The sequence below is a fragment of the Calidris pugnax genome, unplaced genomic scaffold (assembly GCF_001431845.1).
Source record: "Calidris pugnax isolate Ruff unplaced genomic scaffold, ASM143184v1 scaffold56, whole genome shotgun sequence".
Taxonomy (NCBI): Eukaryota; Metazoa; Chordata; class Aves; order Charadriiformes; family Scolopacidae; genus Calidris; species Calidris pugnax.
Genome location: NW_015090839.1, coordinates 8,005,357 through 8,033,090, shown reverse-complemented (window position 1 = coordinate 8,033,090; position 27,734 = coordinate 8,005,357). Strand labels below are relative to the sequence as shown.

Genomic DNA, 27,734 nt, shown 5'->3' with positions numbered 1-27,734 from the left:
TTCTCCTATCCACGTTCCCTCATATCTACCATCCTTCTAATCTAGGCCTGAAGCTGTTTAAGAAAGCCTACAGCGGCTGAACCACTCTAATGCATGAGGCAAAGGGTTTATCAGTAGCTGTATGCAGAGTTCAAATGTTGCTGAAATATCAGGCAAAAGAGGTTTTCCCAACAGGGAAAGCAGGTCAAGACACTGGTATATCATGGGATGCATATACGTTGGCTTTAAAAGGAATCAATATTGCCATCATCAGTCAACTTGGAGACCACCAACCAGCGTAGCATCTGCTCCCCAGATTGCAGTCACCAGCCAAAGAAGGATTGAAAGGCTTGAACTAGGGCTGCCACCCATCTAAACAAGCCTTATGATCTTCAAAAGGCACAAGACAGAACATTTGCACTCACACATGCACATCACATTCAGCAGAAACAGCACTGAAAAGCAAGGTGCCATGCAGATGTCAAAGGGTTGTCCATTCAGTCCTGAGTTTGGGACTGCTAATTCTGCTTAAAATTCAGCAAGTATTACCCAAGCATATGAACTTCTCGGGTCCTGGGATACAATACAGGGGTTTTTTTCTAATGCTTAGAAACGTTAGTTCTAAGCCAGTAACATAACAAAAGTAAAAGAATAAGCTGTCATGAGTCTGACACCTGTAAATAAGTACTCAAATTCAGACCAAGTGTGCCTTTGGATAACTCCTCAGATGATCTGATCACCCAACCCTATTATACCAGCAAGAGTATTACGCAAAGATGTCTTCCAGAATTTTGTAACCTTACCGTTGTGTATTAAATAGCAACACCAAACACTGAAGATGTATTCTGAGACGTCAATTTCTTGCTTTTTGAAGGATACGAAGCAAGAACAGCTTGAAGGAAAAACAATCCAAATGGAAGAGAGGACAACAGTTAATTATTACAGAAGCAGGACAGGAACACAAACCTTGACCAGAGGGTTTTTGGTTTAAATTCTTATGTAATCATAAATACTTAGTTTTTCTCCCTAGGTAGACCCCACAACAAGCAAACAAACTTCACAGAAAAGACAGATAAGATGAATCATTGCCAAGACAATTTTTTTTCCCCAAAAAAAATACTTTTGGGGGGTAGGTAGTATATCTTCTTGTCATCATGAAACACGGGCCTGAGATAAACTGTCCCTCTCAAATTGCAGGGAGCACAAAATGCAAGATATGCCAAGACAATTCCACCTGCAGTTACGGGCATGAATAAAAACCAGATGCATCAGACATGACGTAGCAACAATATGAATTCTAGTGAAGTGCTGATCATGTGTTAATTGCAGCTTAGACAGATCTTTGAGCAGGGATCTCATACAGGAACATTCAGGTTTATGAAGATTCACATCCAAGAACTGTCAGTTTTAATGAGAACGCAATTGAGTACTTATATAAATTGAATCTTGGGCTTCCTTCTCAAGCATTACCTAGATAATCTTTTCATTTTGAGGCAATATCATAGAATCACATAATCATTTGGGTTGGAAGGGACCTTAAAGATCATCTAGGTCCAAGCCCCCTGCCATGGGCAGGGGCACCTCTCACCAGACCAGGTTGCTCAAAGCCCCATCCAGCCTGGCCTTGAACATCCCTGGAAGGGATGGGGCATCCACAGGTTCTCTGGGCAGCCTCTTCCAGTGTCTCACCACCCTCACAGTAAATAATTTCTTTCTAATATCTAATCTAAATCTACCCTCTTTCAGTTTAAAACTATTACTCCTTGTCCTATTCCTACACTGCCTGATGAGGAGCCCCTCTCCACCCTTCCTGTAGGCCCTCTTTAAGTACTGGAAGGCCACTATAAGGTCTCCTCAGAGCCTTCTCTTCTCCATGGGATGCTTTAAGAGGATTAAATAAAAGATATGCTATGATTCATTTTTTTCTGGGAAGAAGTAGTAAGCTGTTTATTATTCATATGCTTCCTTTCCAAAAATTAAGCAATAAAGACTAGAAGTGCCACCTGTGAATTCAGTCAACTTTTCACCATTAAATCACCCTCAACGTAATTCAGCCTAATGAAATTTATCGTTGTCACAAGATGGATATCGTACACAGCCCACACCCTTCAAGGCTAAGAAAGAGCACCAAAAGAACAAAAAAAAGTCTTCTGTTAACTTATAAAATTGCGTTTCGGCCAGTAACAGGCTGTGACAGAGAATCACCGCCATGATCACCAACACGGAGGATGGCTGTTCCCTCCTCTTTTCCGACACCCTTACATTTGGTTTGCAGCTGCAACTGGCACATCCTATATCCAATTGAGTGATTACTGCCCTGTGATTTTCTAGCTGCAACTGGCACGTCCTATATCCAATTTAGCGATTACTGCTCCCCGATTATCTGTCTGGATTAAGACAGGTGTCGAGGCCGCAGGGTTTTCCATCAGTTTATTTCATCAAAACATCCGTTTACGTAACACGAGATATAACTGTAAAGCCTTTAGGATGATTATTCAGTCTCTAATCACTCCAAACTGTTAAATAAATAAATAAATCCCTGTGACATCCTACCAGTGCCAGCAGGTGCCTTTATGGCACAAAGGATCTCCAACCCAGGCGAAACCATGGGTCCAAACATTCCAACCACGCAGTCTAAATATGCAGTTGTATTACCAGTGTGGTACTATCACCCCTTAAATCAACTCTTCTGTAATGTAAGGCTCCTACTTTGGGAACTGTTACATTCACATGAAATACTTTCTTTTGCCTAGTAAGTTTTGGGGTTCCGCACAGGTATCAGCTTTCGGTTTGGAAACAAGGCTATGCTTTCTGTCTAGGGAAATAATTCATACATTTTCCAAAACATTAAAAAAACTTATTTCATAAAAGTTTTAGTTTCAGAGAAACCAGAGGCTTCGTAAAAGAATTTTCATCCCTCAATTCATCCTGCTGATTGTCCAAAACAAACAAAATTTTCATTTCCAGTTCTCTTCTTTGGCATCGATCACACTGTACACACCTTCCCTGTGATTTTACATAATGAACCCTTTTTAGATTAGAATCACTGTAACTGATTTTAAAATTTCTCCAGAACGACGAATGCCATTAACAGAGGGTCTTCTCCACACAGGAAAGTGGAATCTCTTTAACAGACTCCAAAACGCCAAGGAGTTATATGCTTTTGGGGCCATGAATCATAGCAGCAGCAAAACATAGGGAACCATCGTAATTCTGTTTAGCATAGATGCTGGATGGCTGGAGCGCTGGAAGGAGGTGCAGCAGCACCACCACCTCGGAACAGTCTGACTTTTGGCCAAGGCCAGCTCCCAGCTTTCATATATTGTGTTAAACATTCAACGACAGGATATTGCGTAACGTAATTCCCCATTTTATTTAGCTGTAAGTACTTGTAACATTTGAGAGGGACACCTGCTGCCAGTTGCAAACTTACTGTGATGAAAAAGCTCAACTTGAATCATAGAATCATTCAGGTTGGAAAAGCCCCTTGGGATCATCGAGTCCAACCATCAACACTGCTCTACAAAGTTCTCCCCTACACCATATCCCCCAACACCACATCTAAACAACGACTCTTAAACACATTCAGGGATGGTGACTCAACCACCTCCCTGGGCAGCCTATTCCAGTGTCTGACCACTCTTTCTGTGAAGAATTTTTTCCTAATGTCCAGTCTAAATTGATACTTTAGAAATTGGATCAGCCTTTGAGTCAGGTTTACATCAAGGCCTGTTGAACTCTTCTCCAGCTAAGCTCTCAGGGAGAGCGGACATTCACAATTTCTTAGTCTTCCATCATGCAATTACAGTTTACATGGATTGAGGATTATGTGATGATATACTGAAGGTTACAAAAAGCAGAGGCATCCAGATCATATCTAGAATTTCATCTCTCCCCATTACACAGAGTGGGAGCTGGATCCAGCTCTGGACTGTGACACCAGATTTTCTCCTTAAACCATCATTACACAAACAAAAGGCAGAAAAGACAGCAGCCATTGTGCTCAGCGATGACTGCTGTTTAAGCCTGACCCAGCAGATCAAACAGGGAAACAATGAAAGCCACATGGAAAGCTTCATGCTTTTGTCTTTAAAAAACAAAACAAAAACCACCAAAAAAAAAAAAAAAAGAAAAACCCCACTATGTCAGGATAACATGTCAGCAAGACGGGAAGAAACTGTTTTCCTACAATAGCAGCTGCAGAAAACATGGGAAAATTAGCAGGTGAAAGGAAGTTCTGGCACGGAAAACCTTTAGTGGGGTCCCAGCTCCAGAGCATGCTGTTCTGATAGTGCAGAGGATGGCTGCTCCCTCCGCAGCTTTGTGCATGGCCCACTAATCCCATCATATCAGATCTCTTCACCACGATATAACTTTTATTTGTTAGCCAACAGCAAGTACCCCCTCTTCAGTATTTATAATGCATGCTTCATTACTGCCTCTGAATGGAACAGGGCAAGGCTTCACATCATACCAGTGGCACCAATTTGCAGTAACACAATGCACATCCATCACACCAGATTCACCTTTACAGTGCGATGCTCCTTCCACACCTATTCCTTTTCAATATTGAATATTTACACAAATGCACAAATGGTTTTCTTGCTAAATTTTGCCAAGCAAATCTCACTTTAGGATTCTCTGGCATTTTCCTTTACAGGGTAGTTGAGAAACCAGGAAAAAAAACAAAACACCACACAACCTCTGACTCCAAACTAATTGGTTTGTAATGATTTCTGAAAATAAACAAACAGTTTATATGTGTGTGTGTAGAGAGATATATATAGACACATACACATATATAAACTGATCCAGGACACACATACACACATCCTGGATCCATTTCTGGCTCCAGATGGACTTTCTGCAATACCGTGCCTTGGTTTCCAATTTAGGTTATGCCAGCTCCTATTGCAAAGGTTTCTAATGATTATTTCTACAGCACCCAGCCCTCGTGTCAGCCAAGGTGCATCTGCAGAGCCAGGTCTGGAAGCTGACGGGGCCACACGCAGGCTCCTGCTGGGGCGACCAGCAGAGCAAGGCATCCCAGCCAGGCGGGATGGCCCAGCCACACCTTCTGCCAGCCTCGGGCCAGGGCTGAGGGAGCTGGTACCATCTCTGCTCTGACACAGCTAATGCATTTTTAAATGCTTATGACTCAATCTAAACCCCAAGAGCTATTACTATTAAAAGACTAACATAAAGCCACTTGCGGGGTTCTCAGATTTTTCTCTCTCAGTTTTCACAATTATTTTTTCCCCAACTTGACCTAAACTACTGAGGCTCAATTCTTATCATGCTGTTTAAACAAAAGCATAATGGACCAGCTGCCTTCAAATGGTGTTCAAACTGCCTTCGACCTGCAGCTTGCACAGAAAATGCTTACAGTTTTCTCACGAGGAGGACAAGACCCCCCAACCAACATGACAATAAAACAGAGTGCAGTGGGAAAAAAACTTGGTAGCCTTACGATTCATTTATTATTCAAATTCAATTATTAATTAAATCCCTACCAATACCCTTACTTTAAAAAAAGAAAACTTACTCCCCTTCGTAATTATCACCCCTTGAATGATCTCTTCACTGGATTAACTTTATGAAAAGGACACATTGCAGAAACTTTCTTCTAGAAATTCAAACTCTAGTAACATAACAGTATTTTATTAATGAAATTATTCCATCTTTAGCAAAGTATCTGGAATCTAAAAGAACAGTCCAAGACTATGAAATTCTTGATTTATAATTAAAAAGAGAAATGCTGAAAAAGACTGTACTCAAATTGGCAAATTGAATTTGAGTACGATATTGATCAAGCCCACTCCAACGTAACAAGTGATTGGAGATTATGGTTACTCTTTTGTTCCTCAAGAAGCAGCTAATAAAAGTCAGGATATCAAAGCCCTTTTATAAAACCTTTCACAATTAAAAATCATGCTTAACATTCCTAATGGCATCACACAGAAGGGCTTCCCCCCCATCCCCATACAACTAAACTCCTTTCTCCGCAGGAGTCGTGTATAAATTAGCATAGTAGTTCACAAAGAAACATCAGAGTACCAATGTAATCCATGGACGCAGGAATTTATGCTACATTACTTCAAAAAGAGTACATTAACTTATCATTATCTCCTTATATACTCACATACCACTCCGGATACATTAAAAAAAGCCCACCAGCCCAAAAACCCACTTATGTTTAGACAGCCAGTTATTAATATGTAAAGGCACTAAATTAGTGGGAGATTCCTATCAACTTCAGCGAAGCTAGGGTTCACCTAAGAAGTTAAGGCCCACTGTTTATAGCTCCCAAGATGACAACAGAGTTTTTAATCAAATACATATGAAGTTCTTAAATACAGGGGGAAAAAACCAACACTCTATGCTCATAAGCATGTGCTTGAGAAAATTAAACCTAAAAGACAGTATCTTTACATAACAATTTAATTACATAGCTTAGGGGTAATTCCTGATTTCAGTGAAGTTACATAAATGATATAACAGCACCTATTATTTCTAGGCCATTAAAAATCACAATTCTTTGGTCAAGTATCATTTTTCCCCTTTTGGAAAGTTCTGAGAAAAGCAAGCAGCATTCAGAAACACATTAACTTCTCAAAGAAAGTTTTGCATCAAAGCACTGCTTTTAAACTTTTATTTTTTAAACAACAACAACAAAAAATCCTCCACTTAGGAAAGGTAAGTTGTCACCATCTTACATTTTAGAATACAAAACTGAAAAAAATCCCTATAAAAAAAAAGACAGGACTTCAGCCAAGTATTCAGCTACTTATTGCTGTAGATGTAACTCAAGTCCATTGAAACCCCTATGTTTTGGTCGTTTGTAGCGAGAAAATGTTTGGAACACTAGCAGCAATAGAAAACCCCTTTAAAACTGAGACATAGTTACACTGTTGAGTGAAAATTAGCAGAAACCATAACCATCAGAACATAATAAAGCATCCTGTAAAAGTACAATTGAATTGGTAGCTAGAAAAACAGGGTTGATTTAAAGTGCTATCCCAAAGCCTTACGCGGGCCTGTATCTGTAAAGAAAAGTTCCTTTTCCACTAGATAAAGCCCAGAACCACAGCGCTACTCCCAACACAACGAATGCCATCTTCACTCTGCCTCAATGCCTCATCTCCACCGCCCTCCTCCATCAGGTGGAATACAGAAACTTGAAATAATTGCTAATTCCAAATTCAGGCGATATGCACAAATATACTGTTGAACAAAGTTTGGACAGCAAACAGTACACCTGAGTTCAGTCGTACAAACTAACTTTTGTAAATAGCGTCAGACGAATAAATCCATGTCTCTAATATGAATCTAGATGTATTTTCTTACAAAACGCATTAATAGAAATATCCAGGCAAATACATACCATACAATAGCAAAAGCTTTAAGCCCCATTTAATAAGATGACTTTCTGATTAAAAATAGAAGGCAATTAAGATTTACTCAAAATTACAATTAAGAAAAGCTTTCACAGTGCAATATTGAAACTGTCACAAAGTTAAGAAAATACTGATATCAAAGTACAATCACAATGTTAAAGTAGACAAAACTACTATACAAGGGCATATCTTGTAAAATTAAAAGGAATGAACACAACATAGGGGACTCTCACGTCCCTGCTCTACATATTTCGTTTCCTAGTCTTCAGAGTCATAATTGTGTCTTTCCAACATCAGTAGGAGTCTTGTTAAAACTAAGAGGTTCATTCTTCTTTGCAGACCAGATGTCAAAGCCCGATTACTTCTTGAAAATACGTTCTTCATCACTGCACAATTTCAAAGTAGTGCAGTATTGCCATGATGTGCTGCGGCATGAACACGTAGCCCGTGTAGAGTGCCATTCCAACAATGGAAACTAGCATGGAATCTGAATTACAGTTGAGGAAAAAAGCATTAGAAATAGAAATTGCATTAGGCATCACGTAACTGCAGCATTAAAACTTCCCCTGTAACTATCTTATAATATTACACTTTTAAATCAGACGGAGTCAACTGTAGACAGCAATTACAGCTACGGGGAGAACCAACCGAACACCAAAAAGCAGAACACTGGTAGGAGCGATTAGGTGAATTACAGAGGGATCCCCTGCAAGTTACCCACTGCCTTGTATGGGCACAAGAGGACAGGCCAGAGCATGGGAAGCACGATGGGGGAACAGAAAACAGGAACTCAGCATATACAAGTTCTTACATGCATTTTCCTAGGTCTTCTGCAAGTCTTGCAGAAGCCAGCCCCATTCAGCAAAAGAGAATATAAGTCAACCATCACAAAAAAAACCCAAACCAAAACAAAAATACAGTAATATCAGTAGCTGTACTGAGCAGGAGTTCTTATTTGTGGATGACCTACTCATTTTTAAGCAGACAGCATTAGACGCTGACCTCAACTTCTTGGAATAGAATAACCTAATAAATTTAATTTATGATGCACAAAACACATCTGGTATGAAAGTTGTACTGTTAGTGTAATAATGTCAGGAAACCTGAAATCCATTTCTATCTGCCAGTGTCCTCTAGGCTCTAAGTCACTACATTATTTGGTTCATTTCTCCATCTGCATGTCATGCTTAGATCCTTCCTCATGGGCAGGCAGCTCAATTTATGTGTTCCTTTCTCCTAACTACCACCAAACAACCACAGGTGGAAAAGTTATGGGTAACATCAAAGCATCAGCACGGCTTCAAGCCAAGCTGTGTACTTAGTCACTCATTAGTACCTTACTGTAGCAGGCCACACTGCAAAACAAATGTCACATGAAGCTATCTGCTAAAAAACCTTAAGATGACCACTTTATTAGTTCAGCTCCTAACAGAGTAAAACTCCTTTTGTAAAACTTACATAGAGAAGTGAAGTGAAATAGCAGCTTATAATGCATACATACAAGTGGACCTTTGTCGAGGTCTAGGGCTCTTTATCTACACCTTTTGTCTACAGAAATTATGGCATCAGATTACTGAAATATTATGCCATTCAAAGTTTAAGATTTCAGAACTTCAGAAGTACTAGAAATCCATAACAACCTGTTGATTTCATCCAACCGCCTGCGGAGATTTCAGTAAACTTAGACAGGAACACTATAAAAAGCACTGGAGATTAACAAGCAAGATAACCCTGGAGAGCAGCGCTGGGTTTCCACAGGTGAAACCAGAGGAGCTGCACACACTCTGCGTCTTGGAGAGATCCAGTCACCACAGCACGTGTGAACAAATGCTCTGTGACCGACTTCCCCGTGGCAGAGCAGAGGTATTAGCTGCGCTTATTAGAGCATACTAGCTGCTTGGTGTATTTTTAGTCCCAGAAGATTATACAGCAAGAGATACTAAAATGAAGGTCAACTCATAAATCCACGTTTCTGTATCAGCGCTCACTTCTGATTCTGGAGCAGGAGCAGCAGCCAGAGGGGTGGCAGAGCCACGCAGCGTTAGCTCCTGAGGCCACTGCCTCTGCCCACCAGCACCCAGCAGACCTGGCCCACCTACCACAGAGTCTCCAGCTTGGGGACAAAACACAGCTTTGCTCACCCAAGACCGCAAGCGCTACTTGTGCCGCCCATGACAAGTGGCAATTATTTCACTGGAGCATTTTACGAAGGTAAACGTGCACACACACTTCCATTTACTTCACTATTCTGCACAAGTTAAAAAGCTGCATGGTTAACACACACGCACAAACAAAAAAGTACTCGTGACTAATATAACTGCAGGGAAAGCAAAGATTAATTTTCTTTAGCCATACGGACATGGCACAAAAAGGGGAAGGTACATGAGGAAGGAAGATGACATTTTGAAGGTAAGAACCCTACCTAAACAGCTCTGCACTGTAAGTGTACAAATACTAGCATAAAAGAACATTATCTCCACTGCTGCTGACTTTACACAGGAAAAGCTGTAACTTGGGCAACCGCTTTTATATAAAAAACATTGAGTTCTTTTACAAAACCAACCAGTACCTCAGTAAAAGCAGCTTCTCACTACTACTTACACCTTTCTCTTTGTTAATGTTTGGGTTAATTTCTCTCTCTGCCTCCCAACATTAACTGGAGATGGCTCAGGGTCATTCAGATGAGAAATCATTAAAAGTCAAGATCAAAACAGCCACACTCAAGAGGAAAAATACTTGTGATGCCATAACAACACTTGAGAGAATAAACTGCCTGTATGAAAGGGCTGAGTAAAGCAGCAAACCTATAAACAGTCTTTATACACATGCCTTAACATAAGCATCTAGCGAGTTCTTCCACTCCAAAAGAGCAAACTTACCAGCTCAAGGATTAAATACTCATCTAATAAAACCCCTGTGACAAAGCCCCGTGTGAAGGTACGCTCGCAAGGTTTTGCTGCGTGCACGTTTACTTTCCACTAGGTAAAAACACAAAAGAATTCACGGAAGACACCTGTGCTTAACAGAAAGCTTGAGATCTCAGTGTAAAAGACAGGCGAAAGAACCGCCGCCGCTCTATAGGAGAGAGAGGAAAGGAGCGGTAACTTCTGGGTGGGCACTTCACCCGGAGGAGAGGCGGGCGGGACACCGGGGTGAGGATCATTCCCCAACTCGGCCGTATGTCTCTCCGTGAGGGCGAGGAGCCTCAGCCCCTGCCTGCGCCGAGGGGACCGGCCCCGCTCCCGGCCGGAGGCCGCCTCTCCTCCGCGGGCACCGCTCGCTGCCTCAGGCCAACCGCCCCCCGCCGCGGCCCGGCCCCGCTCCCTGCCTCTCCCCACAGACCCTCCGCCGCCCTCACCACGGCCCGGGCCCAGCCGCCTCCCCGGCACCGGCTCGCCCGCCCGCCACCCTACACGGCCGGCGGGGCCGCCACACCCGCCCGGCGGCCTCGGGGCAGCCCCGGAGGAGGGAGAAAGGGAAGGAGGGAAGGAGGAGGGCAGCCCCCGGGTGCCGCGCACACCCCCAGCAGGCCCGGCCGGCAGAAGGATACTGAAGACAGTGCGCTCCCAGGGCTCCAGCATGTAGAGCGCGGTGACCAGCAGGTACTGGTAGTACAGCCACGACATCCGCTTCCAGGCCGAGCCCAGCGCCATGGCGCGCCCTGCCCGCCCGCCAGCCGCCCTGCGCCGGGCCCAGGCCGAGCGGAGGCGGAGACGGGGGCGGGGGCAGCCCGCGGCCCGCCCTCCCGGCACCGGCACCGCCCCGCGATGGGCGGCTCCCCCGGGGTGGGGGCGCTGGGGCCTGCGGGGCTGGAGCGCACCGCCGCCTCAGCGGGCGGAGGGGAGAGGAGGGAGGCCCAGGGACTCGGCCCGAGCTGCCCGCAGGGTTAATTAACACCATGAACGGCACATGCAAAATTAAATTAGAGTGTTTGCCCTCTCTCTCCCTTGGTGCCCGAGACCCAGAGAAGCCCTTGCTGGACCCCCGAGCCCTTCCCTCCCTCCCAAAGCTGCAGCGCTCACAGCGTCCCACATTCGCTCCCCGCTGATGGAATCGGCCAAGCAGAACCCTCGTATATTTTATATTAGGATCAATATTGGTTCTTTAGTGTTATTAAGGTTAATTGTCTAGTCTTAACCTATTAAATCTGTTAATATTTCAACCCTCGGGTTTCCTTGATTTTTACCCAATTTCCCTTCCCAGGTGGGGAGGGGTCATTGGGTGAGAGAATAACTGAGCAGCACCTTGTTGTGGGTTATCAAACCCTGACACTGGGTCATGCCTAGGAGATGGTGCTGCAGCACCAGCCGATTTTCTCTCATCCTCTGTCACCTACATTGATGTTCTGGGAATTACCAAAGACCCACAGACCGACCCACGGGAAGGGTGGTAAGAACACGCTGCAGGAGCCTTAGGTGGGTGCCTGCAGGTGGCAGAGAGTAAAGCCCACCCAAAAACATGGCTCAGATAAACAAGAAGTTAACAGCGGCCAACTCTGACTAGGTTAATCCCATACGAACTGGGAAAATAAAGAGGTGATAGATCAACTGTTGACTGTAACCATTGCTAACTTTGGAAACCAGGGGGTGTGGGACACCCTGCCCTGATGCTAATTGGCCTCAGGTAAGGAGAAGTTCCCAGAGACCGGCCTGGGCCTGCATGATTAGGAAGGCTGTTGGCAGCTTATACTGGTGAGTTTAGAGTTCTTCCCAGCTGAAAGGCGGCTGGAAGGGACGTACAGAATCATCGGGCACCGTGACTAAGCAGAGCATGAGGTGCAACTGCTGGGGACGGGGCCCACCAGCCAGGACCGGGCACGCCGAAATGTGCACAGCGTAGATTAGAAACTGGTATCAGCCCACTGTACCCACCCTGCTTGGTAAATCAGTTTGTGATCACTGAGCGGTGGGATTCTGTCCTCGCAGCCACCCCACCCCTACCTTCAGCTGCACTAACAGTACAGGAGAACGATGGGGAAACACACTCACAGGAGGATGCACAAACTGAATTATTCACACAGGTGCAAAATACAACTACAGTACCAGGAGATGACTGTGAAAAATAAAACCAGCTGGTGGAGACAACTGCAGACTGTACTGGTTTGTGTGGCAGCATCTGAAAAGGGATTTAATTAAACCAGAGGACATTTAGACACACTTTATCTATGCAGATTTATTTCAGTACAAGAAGAAACGAGAGCACTCACACACTTAATACTCCCACCCAACTGGCCACAGCAGCTGTTGTCCCCATCCAAGCCCACTGCTGCTTGTTGCCGTTGCAGCTGGGGAGTCCTGTGTTGGTGTTGCTGCTTGAAAAAGCAGTGGGAATCATGAAAGCCTCCCTGCTATATAAACCCCTAGGAAGTTCACGGGCAGGTGGGGTATTCAGCACAACTGAAGCATTACTTCCATTCAGAGCTGCAGGAACATTATCAATATGGGGCAAACATGTCCCAGCCCTGCCTGCTCCTGTGCTTCCTAACGAGGAGCCCTGCAATTCAAGTGATAAGGCAAGCAAGAAGCAGCAGCAAGCTGGTACCTGGAATGAGAGGAAAGGTAGTGTCTAGAAGGCTTCCAAATCTCCCACATCATCTGCCCTAACCCACCATGTGGCACCCCGGCCCCTTGCACCATACACATGAAGTATTTTTGCTAGTTAGCCCCTTAAGAAAATTGTCAATATTCCTCTGTATAGTTTCCCCTCCTTCGCCAGCTCCATTCTACCCCAGCTTAGGGACTGCCATCATCTATTGTTCCTCCTGCTATCACCTGCTTCAACACAGGGGTTGGAAGGGACCTCTGGAGATCGTCTAGTCCAACCCCCCTGCTAAAGCAGGTCCACCCAGAGCAGGTTGCACAGGATGGCATCCAGGTGGGTTTTGAGTATCTCCAGAGACGGAGACTCCACCACCTCTCTGAGCAGCCTGTCCCAGTGCTCTGCCAACCTCAAAGAAGTTCTTCCTCATGTTTAGGTGGAACTTCCTATGCTCAAGTTTGTGCCCATTTCCTCTTGTCCTGTCACAAGATTTCACCTTTTGGGAGCCTGCCTGGAGGAAGAGAGGGAAGAATCCATTGTTAACATTGCGGTGGCCTCATAGACTAACCAAGAAATCTAAATATCAAGTAGCAGAAGCTCTTTATGCTTCCATGAAGAAGCTGTAAACGTACTAAAGAAACAAAAAGTACAAATAGTACAAAAAAAAAAGACAATAGGAAAAAAAGTCTAGTATTTTCTTAATATACATATTAACATTTAAAACTCTTAACCGTATTACCAAGCATTAATATGCTCATTTAAATGATCCATGCCAGCAAATTCAGAATAAACTAACCTTCCACTTTGTATAAATAAAAGTTTCCATTTTTGATATCTTAATGGGCCAAAAATCCAAATATAACAACAATTCCTTTCTTATCAAACCTACCTGTGTGCAAATCTACCAAGAATACCAGCCTAAAGAAGCCCAATGTCCCAAATGCAAGTTGTTTACCGTGTGCCATAGAAATGACCAGTGCAGCTCTGGAGAACCAGTTACTACACAGGATTTATTCTAAGCAGCAGTTCTGATACATATTGAGAAAATGGATGGTATATATACAGGGAATGGTCATAATACACAGATTTTACACTATATTTACAAAATTTTAAATCCTCAATGATGCAACCACCTGACAGTGTGGAAATATATTGCTCTTAAATGCACACAGTTAACTATATTCTCTTCATAAGCTTTGCAAAAATCCAACCATTATGAAGTTTTCTGATGAAAATGTATATTTAAAAGACCGTATTTTAAAAAAGCTAACGTGCCTGCACTTCTGATACTTCACACAGTCTTAAAATAGTGCAGGATTTCCCCCCCCTGCTTTTGCGCATTAGGAATGGCTGGCTAGAACATTGAAGAAGTGAAAAACTTCATCTTTATCCATTACTGCCACTTCAGTTGAGCACTCAGTACATAACACTGGATGATACACTTCCTCCTCTTCTTGATTTGACTCTATAGAGGCAGGTTCTTTGCTCTGCTTCATTTTCTTACTTCTTTTCTTTAGCTTCTTTCTGTATTTCAGAATTTCCTCCTTGTTAACAACGCAGTTCATCACAAACATTGCTCTATATTGTGTTTTGTAAGATTCGTGTCTATGGAGAAAGGGAGAAAATGCAAGTCATACCACTGGTAAAACTCTGCTTCCAAAAAATCCATTACCGTCACTGGAAGTGGGATTAAAGATAGGAATTACCATGCCGAAGGGCTGGAAGCCAAATAAATGTGAAGTTTTGTAAACAGAACAAGTCACAACTACATGATTCATAAAAAACTAGAATTGCAGCCATCTGTCTTGTTTTTAAGGCATTTTTAAAACACACTGGTTCTTACTGAACTAAACACCCCGGAGTAGCACGGTATTGGTACTACAGAATTACACTTTGCTCCGTAGAGCTGATGATGGGCAAAAGATCATGAGGTTGTGAGTACAACCAACTCGACTACCGGCACTTATATCATAAAATGTCTTGCAAGCCTGAAATTCCTTATTTATAAATAACGAGCACTGACACATCACACTTGAAAAAGCACGTCTAGACTGAAATATAGAATTTATTTTCAGCTGCCATAACAACTGTATAGCTGGAGTATATAGCAAAACTCAGGCCTCCAGTTCAATTCAATTCAATATGATGTCCCTCGGGCTGCAGTTTTACAGCAGCCTAAACCAGCGTAACCGGGGGCTGTGGAAGTCCCATCTCGACTTCTGCTGTTTTACTGCTTGTATTACACTGTGCTGAGCTCTTTCAGTTGACTAAGCCCACAAAAGACCTGTCTGACAATAAAAACGGACGGTTCTCTGCCACCTTAGCAAAGTGAAATACTAAACTATAGAGCAGGGTCAAGGAGTACCAGAGCCAGCAGAGGAAGAGGGTGAGAAACAGCACCCAGTACTTAGATGGTATTAGGCTGCTACAGTATTTCCTCAATCACCAAAAATACTCAATAAATGAGAGGTAATTTATTCCCCATTTCACAAGATTTCCATCTCCTTTACTCCCAGTTCCTGAGTCCTCTCCTTAGCAGGGATTAGCAGTACTAACTGGTTTGCAGTGCAGTCAGATACTGGAGCTGCAAAACACACTATGGATTCTCCCCTAAATGTTTTCCAGGCACTTTAAAATGTAATTATACTCAAAACCACAACTGCTAAGACTCAAACCAAGTAAGAATACGCTATCTTGATTTTGCTTAATCCTCCCCTAAACAGGGTACTTTTACACAAAAATAATCCAGAATAATTTTATGCCTCTAAACATCAAACCAACATGTTTAAAAAATAAATATGAAAAAATCAGCCTGAACTGCCTGTATCCACAAATTACTATTTTTTAAAATACTTTACATCCTCCACTATGCTTAAGTTCTACCCTGTTCTTCCTCAACTCTATGCTGGAGGTTAAACGGATCATCATTCTTACAATCCAGCATTCACCACTAAATCTGACTCCCATATACACACCTGCCTTCTCTTTATTAGCGTCACCTTGCAAGACAGAATTGATCAAACCAATTGATCGAATTGAATGCACTAAAAATACTACTGACCAAAAAAAAGACATTACAAAAGGACCCCTTATTGTTCACTAATTACCTCTGGCAGTCCAGGCATAACGTTGTCATGCAGGCAGGGCAATTCAAAACAGCGTCACTGTTTGGAACAGCGGCAGGTTTTGTCTGCTGCTGCTGCTGAACTCTTCTCTGATTACGGTACCTGTCCATTCCAGAAAGGAGGAAAGAGAGGCAAAAAGTGAAATTACATGCCCTTGCTGTCAAGGATATCAATTCAACTGTCAAAACTTTTTTTTATATTAAAATACACCAATTAATATTTGGTTCCTTCTGAACAACCTTTATCAGAAACTCAAAGCACATACATAAAATGCATACCAGTATCTTTTCATTAACTTTGTACAGAGAATTTTCGTTTGGTGAGATAAATACATCTGGTATGAGAACTTTTACCTAATAACCCTCTCAGGTAGGTATCTCAAGTGCAATCTCTGCAGGCAACATACATTAATATTATCCTTTTCAACATGGAGAATTTTACTTTGGCTACAACAAACATTTTGCTGCTTCACCCTTCAAAAAACCTGCAGTAAAGCAGCTTTGTGCTGTTTATCTGAACATTTTGTGGCTTGCTGAAGTCAAAGTTTTCCAAAACCAGAAATAAAATATTTCAGGGAACAGATAATAATTTAGCAACCAAAATATCTCACAACTTTTTCATCCACAGCATGGTTATTTAGATGACCAACTGACTACAGACAAAACTAGCTTACAGCACTAGGAAGTCTTGATTTTAAAAAATTGCAAGTTTTAGAATTGTGTACTTTTGAAGACTCAGATTCCATTACTTACACATAAGAAATTTACACACTTATAAGTGTGTAATTCTTAATAACGGGTATTTTCGCTGCATGGACTTAACAGCAGAAGCTTTTTCTTTGTATTCACCATTTTCATTTAAATCTCTCAGTTTATGTTAAGCATCCTACAATTCAAATATTTATGGTCTCTTACCCCCTCCTCTGTGAGTCTACCCACGCTTGGTCTCTATTGTCTTCTTCTGGGTCATATAGCAGTTCATCATTGGAAAGAATCTGACGTTGCTGATGTTTTCTCTTTTTCCGGGCATCCTGTGTAACTAGAAAGAGTTGTGCAAGCATATGTTAGACCCATCAGACATACGATGACTCTCTACTTCAAAAATCAAACTATTTGTTTTCCAGTTTTCCTTTTCCGTACTTGCAATAAATCTAAGCCAAAACATAAAGGTCTAGCTCATCTCTCCTGCACATGCACCACCCCAAAGCATTAAGGCACCTTACGTACATTGGGATACATCATAAAGTTACAGGAACTACATGGAGATGATATAAGTTGGTAATGCCCCCCGAAAGGCCGCCTCCAGGAACAGCCCCTTGACCCCGCAAGAAGTTTATACAGGATCTGAGAGAGTGCTACTGTAACCATGTCCTCCTCTCTCCTCTCCCCAGCCAGTTACCTATTTTATCTTCATCCTCTGAATCGGAATCAAAGTAAATGTCATCATAGTATTTTGAAGTGGTAGCAGGTCCAGTCTGCCCAGTACTTGAGGAAGTACCTATGTGTGAGATCAGAGAGAGAACTGGTAAGAACATCCTGCCAGAACAACAGAGCCCAGAGCAAGCCTTCGTTTTCAAGTTACTCTATCCAGAAGTGCTCTGCTTTATCTGAGTAACAGATCTCCCAATTTATTCCCACATCCTGGTCATCCACATCACTTGTGTTATTTCATTTACAGGTGCTCCCTCAGAGCAAAGCTGCTCAGTCCCTCTGAGTTGAACCTCAGGTACAGTTCAAAGCAAAGTTTCTTCCAGGATAACACCCCCAGGCAAAAGAGGACACCACACCAAATGTGCCTGCCTCTGCCCTGTATAACCCACACAACCTCAGACACCCCACAGATCTTCAGTCATGTGAAAGAAATACACGTGCCACAAACTTTAATTACAATAAAGTTCACTAAAAAAAACCCCAAAAACTTCAGGGCCACAGTACTTAAAAAAATACCTAGACAAATTGCCAAGCACATCTGTCCCAGCCAGTCTGCACCAAATGTGGTGGTGTAACTATCGCTACATCTTCTTAATTGCACAAGTGAAACCTGCAGCTCAGATTTGCCCACTAACACAGATAAAACTATTAAACTTGCTGAATACAGAGTCAAGTCCCTGCATTAAAGTGAACATAGCATTGATTCTCCAAAAAATTAAGAACACTTCACCAGGTGTTTTGTAATAGGTGAAAAGCAATCCATCTCTTGCATCCATAGTACACAAACACCAAAACACATCGATCTTTAGCACAGTTTTACTATTTGATGTAATGTGTAATTATAAGCAGATAAAGGAGAAAGAGATTAATATTTTTCCTGAGTATTTCCTGCCAACTGATTTGGGATCTCCATCTACCACATGCTACTCCTTTCTTCAAGAATGGGCTCCAAACACTGACGGCATCTGAAGCCACTAGACAAAGTACAAGAGATCACAAACTGCTCAAGAGACTCCTAAATACACGTGACAGAACAACTTAAACCAAGAGTTATAGAGATACTGGATGAAAAGGGACTGATCCAACAAAGAGATATCATATTAAAGCACAAAATCACAAGCTCAGAAACACCAAAATAAAAGTTTTAGAAAAGCCAAAACAGAGGCATTCACTGAAGTGGCACCTGGTGACCGTTACAGCAGAAGGGACTGGCCATTTCAAGATTTTCTGTAGGCTTCAAACAGCACTCGAGTGTCACAACACACCTCTAGTCACAAGAATAATAACTTCACACCTTAACCGGACATCACTTAACTCACTATTTCCTATGCAAGCAGCTGTTAAGTGTGATTTACCCATTTCTGGTGATTTCCATCTGCCTTCCATAGTCCTCATGGTGGTGTCCAGCTCCGCCTCCATCTCCTTTTGGAACTCATCGTCGCTGGAGGACTCGCTCTCCCCGGTGAGGCACTCCCGTATCAGCTTCCGCTTCTGGTCGGGAGTGCCGTGCAGGAGCACGTCCACCTCGTCCTCCGAGCTACGAACAGCCAAGCGTTAGGCACCTCCTTACTACAACCAGCCCGCTACACCGACCGAGTCGCTTGGGGAGCAAACATCTGAACTGCGTGGCTGCGCCGGAAAGCCCTTGTTTATGGGAAATGTATTTATTAAAATGCTTTATTAGCTTGTTGGTGCTAAGGCTCTGGTTTCAATGCAAAGGAGCTCCCACTGAGGGGCTGCGGCCTGTGCCGCCCTCTCCCTCCCTGCAGGGCCGGGGATGCGGTTACACAGGGGCATTCGTCGGGTCACAAACGTCAGTGCTCCGCTTTCAGGGAGAAAGCGTCGGCGGGAGCAGCGCGGGGATCCTCCCGCCACCCCCGGGGCCCTGAGGCAGCTGCGCCGCACCAGGCAGGGGGCCCCCCCGCCACGCCGGCCTCCCCGCACCCCGGCCAGGAGACGGCGGAGAGCGGCGGCCCCGCGGCGGGGTCCCTGCAGCACCTGCTGAGCGCTCGCTCCTCATCGCTGGGCTCCTCCACCACGTACGGGTCGTCCTCCTCCCGCAGGCGGCTCATGGCGGCGCCCGGCCCGCCCGCCCTCCGCCACTGCCGGCCCGGGACCCGACACTTCCGGCCGCCCCCGACGGCTTCCGGCGGCACAGCCCCGCCCCGCCCCCGCCGGCGGAAGAGGCGCGGCCCCGGGATCGGGATCGGTCCCGCCGCTACCGGGCACCCCCCGCCGGCCCGGCCGACCCTCCGGTCCCCGGAGGCCCCTCCCTCGCCTCCCCCCGGCGGTGCCGGTACCGGCCGCCTGACCCTTCCTTTGTCGCGTTTTAAATATTTTTCGCCGCCGTTTTACGGGGGGTGAGAGGCGGAAGAGACAGAGCCGATACCGAGAGGCTTGGAAAAAAATTTAATGAGCCAGTAACACCGAACAACGAGGACTAAGCTAAAAACTGTTCCCACAGCCTACTTAAAATATTTACAATTTTGTTAGCTGTATGTACATTGTAATCTTCGTCCCTTGGAGTCTATTTATAGACGAGTTCCTTAGGAATTATACCTGTTGTATCTGGAAGATGAACAGCACAGTACTCTGCATCATTATTATTATTTATGGACAGTATTATTTCTGTAGACCAGGGGAGCTGCCAAGGGCCCCCGGGCACCGGTAACCAAGGACTGAGGCTGGGCAAAAGCAAGTCAAGGCAGGATGGGGACACTGTGCAATTCACCCCATTGGAGAGAAAAAACAGAAAATAGAGAAGGAAGGGAAAAGAGAAGGAAAAGGGAGAGAGAAAAAAAGGAAAAAACTGAGGAAAAAAAATAAGAAAAGAGAAAAAAGGAAAAAGGGAGAGAAAAAAGAAAAAGAAAGAAAAAAAGAAAAAAGAAAGAAAGAAAGAAAAAAAGAAAGAAAAAAAAAGAAAAAAAAGAAAGAAAAAAAAGAAAAAAAGAAAGAAAAAAAAGAAAAAAAGAAAGAAAGAAAGAAAGAAAGAAAGAAAGAAAAAAAAGAAAGAAAAAAAGAAAGAAAAAAAAGAAAGGAAAAAAAGAAAGAAAAAAAGAAAGAAAAAAAGAAAGAAAAAAAGAAAAAGGGAAAAAAAAGAAAGAAAAAGGGAAAAAAAGAAAGGCAAAGCCGGAACACACCGTACACCTCGGTGGGGCAGGGCAGGAGGCTGCCATCACACAGAGAGGGACTTAAATCAAGCTGTGTGTCCAAACATCCCCTGCAGCCAAATGCTGCTGCTCCACTGAAGGTCTACAAATCCCCAGAAAGCAGCAGTCCCACTGCCAAGAGCAATTCATCAAGTAAAGCCTAATTTTATGACATCTTGAAATGACACGACAGAACAGCACCTCTTGGAAAAGTTTCATGGTTCAAGTAAGAGAGACAAAGAAATACAAGTACAACTGGATTCACGGCTCTGAGTCCAGTCGGCAGAATGAGACCCTCTTCAGGCACTCCTTTACTGGGGATAGCTTTACTTCCTATTTTCTGAAGCAAAGCTTCTTACCTGCATCAAAGTGGGGCGGTATCGTCTTACATGGGTATTTTGTGCACTTTCTGAACTCCCTTCTACCACTTGTTTTCCCCTTTCTGGAAAGAAACCCCAGAAGTTCTCTGAAAAGCACTTCTGCCAAAGAAATTGCAGTCAGCCAACCAAGCTCAAAACAGTTTAAGTACACTGGACAGGAAAGTCACAGACAAAGGGACAGGCAAACAGATAAACCTGAGAATGCAAGTGAGAAATGACTGGGTGAGTAGTGTCAGACCAATCCAATACTGACTCAGTGGTTTTACAGGATGAATAGAGAAAAAGCTAATTAAATTAATCTGATTTACTAGAAAATATTAGGCTTACAGATGATACAATGTCTGCATAATTTTAGAAAAATCATCGATTTCATGGTTTATTTTACAATAATTGGATTAGTCTACAAGTTAAGGCAAACATACTAATGCATTTGCTTTTCTTTTTAAATCATAGTTATAAAGGTTACACAAAGTTCCCCAAAATTTCTAAGAAATGTTCACAATTGAAAAAAAAAGATTAAGTTTCTTGATATCAGTACATGGAAAAAAAAAACTAAGACAGTGTATACAATGCCATTATAGTAACAATATTCAAATATCTAATGGTAATATTTAGGCCATTTGAACAATGTGCTTCAAATGGTGAACTTCAGAAATTACTTACAAAGGTAAATAAGATTGGCAGCCGTATCATAGTATTCATAACATGAACATAATTATATTGGCTATTTTCACAAAAACAGAGCATTTGGTTTCTGAACAATGAAAGCATATAATGATTAAATAAACATGAGTATGTATGTATAACAAGTATGCTGTTGCTTCATATAGTCTGGAGCTACTTTCAGGTGTTTGTTTTAACTCTTTTGAAAGAAGGAGCTTGCTTATGTGCACTTTGTCAAATTTTTTCTCCAGAGAACTGTAAATTTCTCCTATTTAAAGTCATGAAAACAAAATCCAGAGGAGGGCAGCCCTTGTTAGTGGGAGGATGGAGCGTAGCTTATGTGTCACCATTTAACACTGCCAGGCAGCTCTGCAGCAGCTGTAAGTTACCCTGTAAAAATAAAGAACAATATCACCACATTTCCCTACTTTCCCTTACGCTTGTGACAAAAACATGTGTTTTAGATAGCAGTGACACCACTGAAGGAGAACAGACAGGTATTAAGCTCCTGTAGAAATACTTCTGTAAGTCACTTTTATCTTAAAAAGATTTTTGAACATAGGAGCATTATGTCATGGAACTAAATGGAGCCAACCCGAGATTCACAAATAAGCATTTAGTGCCCTTTCCAGGTTTCTTCCCAAGTTTCTCACTAAGATCTAGGGTCACAGCACTCAGTACCTCCTCCCTATAGCAGCCAGCTAAGCTCACAGCTCTGCTCAAGGACGTGTCTTGTTGAAAGACAGACAACAGACTGATGTACATGCTTAGCCAGGTGATTTACCCATCAGAGTTGAGTTTAGCCATTACAGCCGGAGCTATCAGAACATTAACTAAACTTTATCTCTAGGGCTAAGTTCTGCCCTTCTTTTCAAACATCTGTAGGTCAGGTTTTAATCCTATTTAAAGCATTCTGACTCTACCACAAAAAGCATACAGGTTGACTTTCATATTTCTGAATGAATTTACAGGACTGACACTTAAAAGCATTCCAAGCGACATGTGGCAAACAGGCAGAAGGATACTTGTCAGCCCAAAAAATAGTGAGAAATCAAAATTCTATCCCCCATTAAGGTTCTTATAATCCAGATTAGGCAATTAACTAAATTCAAGGCTTCAAAGTAGAAGATTCCCAGCTGTGTCTACTGAATCCTTTTCAGTCTTCTCCAGAAGACAGCGATTTAGCTATGGCTTCAACAGCTTCTTGTCCTTTTACGCCTATACTGGTAGAGGACAGTCACAAGCTAATTAAAAGGCGCGTAATTCTGTGACACGAACAAATTCAACATACATGAGATGCATGGGGACTTGGTAGCCATTCTTTGAAGTGCACAGGATTCATAAATCTAAGGTCTCTGTTAGTGAACAGCTGATTACTGGCTGTTATGAAGTAGCAAATTAAAATGAATACTTCAGTCTGAAGTCTTCAGTTTTCAAACTTTAGGTCTAAATCATAATTGTGAAATGCACACATATTGCCTATAACCAAAGTGTGACAGTAACCTTTTGGCCAATCTCTTTACTGCTCAGCAGCAGCAGCAGGTGCATTTGCAAATCACAGGCTGCTACGTAGCACTCTAAAGAAAAGATGGAACCAAGACGTCCTTTATACATCAGGCATTTCCAGACTCAGCCAGCCAGTATACTGAACTTTTCCAAATAGGCAAATCATTTATTTTCATTAGATCAAATTTAGAAAGTTCACAAGAACAATCTTATTTTAATGATAATAAATCAAGGACAATAGAGGCTGTGAGCCATTACTCTTTCTGGCTGAAACATTTGACTTAACTTGAGAAAGTCCTATAAATTTGGATTCAGAGAAGTTTTTCTTGCCAGCTCAGACTCCTAAGCTCTAGATATTACAGTTACTGGCAGAACCATGGTGACAAAACCACCCTTTTCAGGAAAGGAGGAATTACGGACAAAGCATTTAACCAAATCCTTTAGTACTGGATTTTGCTTACTCCCTTCTTCTGTCAGTACCAAACAGACATCTGTTGCTACTAATGCAACAAATTCTTCTTCCACAAAACCCCACAGAGACAAGAGCAGATATAGTAGTATTTGTGGGAAGAGCTGTTTAGATTTTCTTTTATTATTTTTCATTTGAAGACAGTAGCTATCTTAGTTACAATTCATTTGTCAAAAGACTCTAAAAGTATAGCCAAGGCTATAAATGCTTTAAATACATGATTATAACCTTAGCAGTTTCACCACATATCAAACCTCCCTTCTTGAATGGGAAGTCCAACACAGGAACACCTCAGAATCCAACTATTTAAAATAAAATACTGAATAGGTTTAAATGCAGCTTTTGCACTAAATGCCCAAACAGCTCCATGAAGTCATGAAGAAACACAGAGCTAGCAAACAGAAGCTAAACACGACCTAGAGGGATAGTCAGACAGAATGGCCACAGGAAAAGAAGCATCAATCTGTTTAGTAGAGGTCAGAGACCAAGCAGAATCTAAAGCTGCAGTTTGGCAGCTATTTTAAGTGAATGTAATGTACATGCTGCTGATAAGAAAGCAGCTCTCATTCTCAGACCCTCCCAGCCAAGACTGTGTGTTTTGAATAAACATAAAACAAGGGCTTTGAAAAAAATCAGATCTTGAAAACCTAGTAAAAAATAAAATATCCTTTCATTCAAGAAGTCACAACATTTAACATTTTGAGAACTGTCACCCTTAGTCAAAATGACGTTTTAAGCTGCAAAGCTTTAAATACTCAAAACTGTCTAGTGAATCTTACAGTGCTGCATGATTAAAGTAGGTAAGAAAGGCCAGCAAAAAAAAAATTGACCTCCAAAGACAGGACTACAGTTCAACACTTCCATTACAGCCCTATATACTCCTTGTTAATAATAAGGTAAGTCACAGACTGAGATGGACTATCTTGACAAACTAAGTCTTAAACACAAGCCATGGCAACAAATGAAGACCCCCTAAAAAAATTTAAGCTCCTCCAGGAAAACTGACAACACCAAGAAGCACCTATCAAATAAGTTGAAAGCTACAGAAATAAAGCATTTTTCCCCTGCCTTCTACAGTTATCATGAAAATATTACTAAATATTTTGACTTGCACAGAGAGTTAATACAAGTGATTCTTTAGGGATACTTTGGAAGATAGAGACATTTTTAAGCATTCCACTCCAAGGCATGCAGGGACTTCAGCAAGAGCCAATTACAACATGTGATGAAGAGTCAACGACTAAAGCAGGACACAAGTTCTGTGGATTCATTATTCCCTTATTAAAGCATGATATGGCAAATCAATAAACACTGTTGCAAGTATGGCTGTTCGGGCTATTAATTTCACTAAAACCCATAACCAGCACATTCTTGACCAAACCCAGGGATTTCTAGGAGACTCAGGGCTGGATATAGGCAGCTGTTACACAGAGAAGTAGGAAGGCTGAACAGTGCCAAGTATTTGGAAACGTTTTAAGGCTTTAGGGAAAATATAGTTGAATTTCTGATATAGCACATTAAAGTAAGCACTGTTCATCTCAAAAGGAGTTGAGTATTCCAGACCTTATCCATTATTTTACTAGCTAAATATCCCATCAAGCTGAACTTATACCTAAAGATTAAAAAAGAAAACAATATCCCCAAAACAACCCCTTTTACAGTGCATTAGTTTTATAAACAATGGGTTTGGCAGATGAAGAATGACACCACTGAGAAGAGTGTAAAGCAGCAACAAGTTAACTCAGCAACACTATAAACCTCTTAACTAGTCCTTTCAACAGATACATTCTGAGTTAATTCAACGCTTGGTAGTCAACACACTCAAATTTGTGGTGAGAATGAAAAATGCTAAAGAGTTGACTTTTTAAAGAAAGCTGCCTCCTGCTATGGAACTGTTAAAGTAAGAGACTGTTGTACCTGTCTATGAAATCAGACTAGCTAACCTTGTTTAACCAAAATTGTTAATTTCATATGGGTTAAAAGAATCAAATTTGCTGGGAAATTTCAGGATAGTAGAGGCCCCTTAAAGTTTTTTTCCTGAAAAAAAAATATTTTACTGAAGAGGCTATCTGCAGCATTCCTCTGTTGTTAGCACTTCGCAGTTTAAAGCCAAAAAAAGTTCAAAAAGCATACTCACTGACCTGACTTCAGACAGGCCTGTGGGATCTCATGCTTAATAGTCAGCCTATCCTATACATCAAGTCCCCAACATCTGGATAACAGGAGAAACCACTTCCTATCTCAGAGTAAATTGGTGAGATGAGATTTTAAAAATAGGCAGGTATTCAAACTGTGCAGCTATAAATATCAAACAGCTAGAGAAACAGAAATCTGAAGCCAAAACTGTCTTCAAGGAGATGAATCTTCCAAAGGCACCTGAAGCATACCAGTCTCTCACAGATATTTCACCTATATTTTTTTTCCCCCCTCTATTATTCCCAAAAGTTCACCTTTCTGAATGATGCTTACCTTCAAATCGCCTTCCTGGGTGTGAAGTATGTATCACACAAAACTAATGTAGCCATTTTGGTTATGCAAGCATATAATATTTAAAATCAGTTGAAAAGCAGGCCAAAAAGGATCACAATTACCTTAGCATGCTTTAATTCCAGTTCTGCTAGTTCCACCAGATTTTTTCTGAATGCTGCAACTCTTCTTGTCTTAAAGTCTATCAGTTCTATAGAAAATAAAAATGGATTCATTAACAATATATTGCTAGTGCCCTCAACCATTAACACTTTTCTCCAGGATGGAAGAGGTGAAGGGTTAGAGAAGGCAACAGAAAAAAAAACAAGTTTGATTGCAGCACATTCCGGGCTCAAAGCTACTGCTGCGCTGTCGGATGAAAGCAAACCATGGCTGCAGTTCCTCATCTCTAGCTAGCCTTTTGTGGGCACAAAGCTCTTTTGAAAACACTGCAATGTGGACACTTTAAAACATTCAACTGTCTTATTCCATGTGCACAGTTCCTTCAAGGCTGATGTAAAGAAGTCTCTAGGGAAGATATTAAGTTAAAAGTAGCATGAAGAACAGAAGCAGCAAGCATGCTTTATGCATGCACCTTTGTGGCTAACAGGATGGCTCATCCTCCACTGTCTCACAAGAATCATTAGGCAGATTTACAGAGTCAAACAACTCAAACCATAAAAACAGAAGAGCATGGTGTTTAGACCTCAACCAAATGTGCCCCAAATAATGAGTCAGATGACTACTAACTCACAACAATCTTAGCCTAAAAAAAAAAAAAGGAGATTTTTCCAAGAAAAAGGCAACATGTAAATAAGGTTCTTTTTTTCTCTAACTATTGTAACTCTGCAACTTCAGTGAACTCTCATTTCATGATCCCTCCTTTTTCTAATGTAGTATCGCCTCTGCAACAGACTGCTGCCTTCACAGAAGAATGCGTAAAACCAAAAGGGGAAATTCAACAATCCTTTAAAAGATTATGTTTGCATTTACTGCTAGCAATTATCATTTTGTATCCTATCCTATTCATATAAAAAAAGTGGTTAATAATTTGCATCTAGACTTTGCTCTGCCTAAAGGAGCTATAAGGAGCCAAAAGAAAATATTGTTAGAACTTTTTAAAATAAGTAAATAGTGATTAAAAGATAATCATTCTGGTTAAGAAACAGAACAAAAATCTATTCGCATTAACAGTATCCTAAAATCTCTTAATTTTCAATTAGTAATGTAGGATCAAAGACCACCCAAATACCTTGTTTTGCTGATTCAGATATTTTCTCAAATTTCTGACAGCATATTTGCTGAGTATTTTCAGCTTGCAGCACATCTTTATTTTTTGCTCTTGCTTTATCCAATGCCTTATTAGCATTTTCATAATCCACTAGTGACCTAGATCTTCTATATAGGAGATCCTACAAAAAAAAGTAGAAAGAATGAATGTAGAGTTTACAAGAATCTACACAAGGATTTTAGTGTATACCAAGTAGTAATAATAATAAAGGTTAATTTTAGTCTTTCTTGCTGTATTTCAGTTTTTACTAAATTATTTGCATTCACTTTACTTCATCCTGCACGACACGGGAATTGTACTGAGACAAATAATTTAATATTGTTTGGTCTGCATCTTGTCTG

At 41.9% G+C, this 27,734-nt stretch overlaps 3 protein-coding genes across 3 annotated transcripts in view; all 3 read right to left on the bottom strand.

Moving 5' to 3' along the window:
- Positions 1–6,601: 6,601 nt before the first annotated feature.
- Positions 6,602–11,126, bottom strand: SPTSSA (serine palmitoyltransferase small subunit A). The gene is made up of 2 exons (XM_014942039.1): positions 10,927–11,126; positions 6,602–7,863 (listed from the first exon to the last, which is right to left on the bottom strand). The coding sequence occupies exons 1-2, from the start codon at positions 11,027–11,029 to the stop codon at positions 7,760–7,762; spliced, it is 207 nt and encodes a 68-aa protein (XP_014797525.1). The 5' UTR covers positions 11,030–11,126; the 3' UTR covers positions 6,602–7,759.
- A 2,747-nt stretch (positions 11,127–13,873) lies between these two features.
- On the bottom strand, positions 13,874–19,576 carry EAPP (E2F-associated phosphoprotein). The gene is made up of 6 exons (XM_014942076.1): positions 19,468–19,576; positions 18,825–19,006; positions 17,438–17,536; positions 16,954–17,077; positions 16,022–16,141; positions 13,874–14,519 (listed from the first exon to the last, which is right to left on the bottom strand). Exons 1-6 carry the CDS (start codon positions 19,539–19,541, stop codon positions 14,255–14,257), a joined length of 864 nt encoding a protein of 287 aa, XP_014797562.1. The 5' UTR covers positions 19,542–19,576; the 3' UTR covers positions 13,874–14,254.
- Positions 19,577–21,122: 1,546 nt separating this feature from the next.
- SNX6 (sorting nexin 6) overlaps positions 21,123–27,734 on the bottom strand; it is a 32,244-nt gene continuing 25,632 nt past the window's right edge. The window contains exons 13-15 of the mRNA XM_014941640.1: positions 27,355–27,514; positions 26,228–26,313; positions 21,123–22,051 (exon numbers count right to left, since the gene is read on the bottom strand). Coding sequence (XP_014797126.1) covers positions 21,998–22,051; positions 26,228–26,313; positions 27,355–27,514 — 300 coding nt within the window. The 3' untranslated portion in view covers positions 21,123–21,997. The remainder of the gene's footprint in view (positions 22,052–26,227; positions 26,314–27,354; positions 27,515–27,734) is intronic.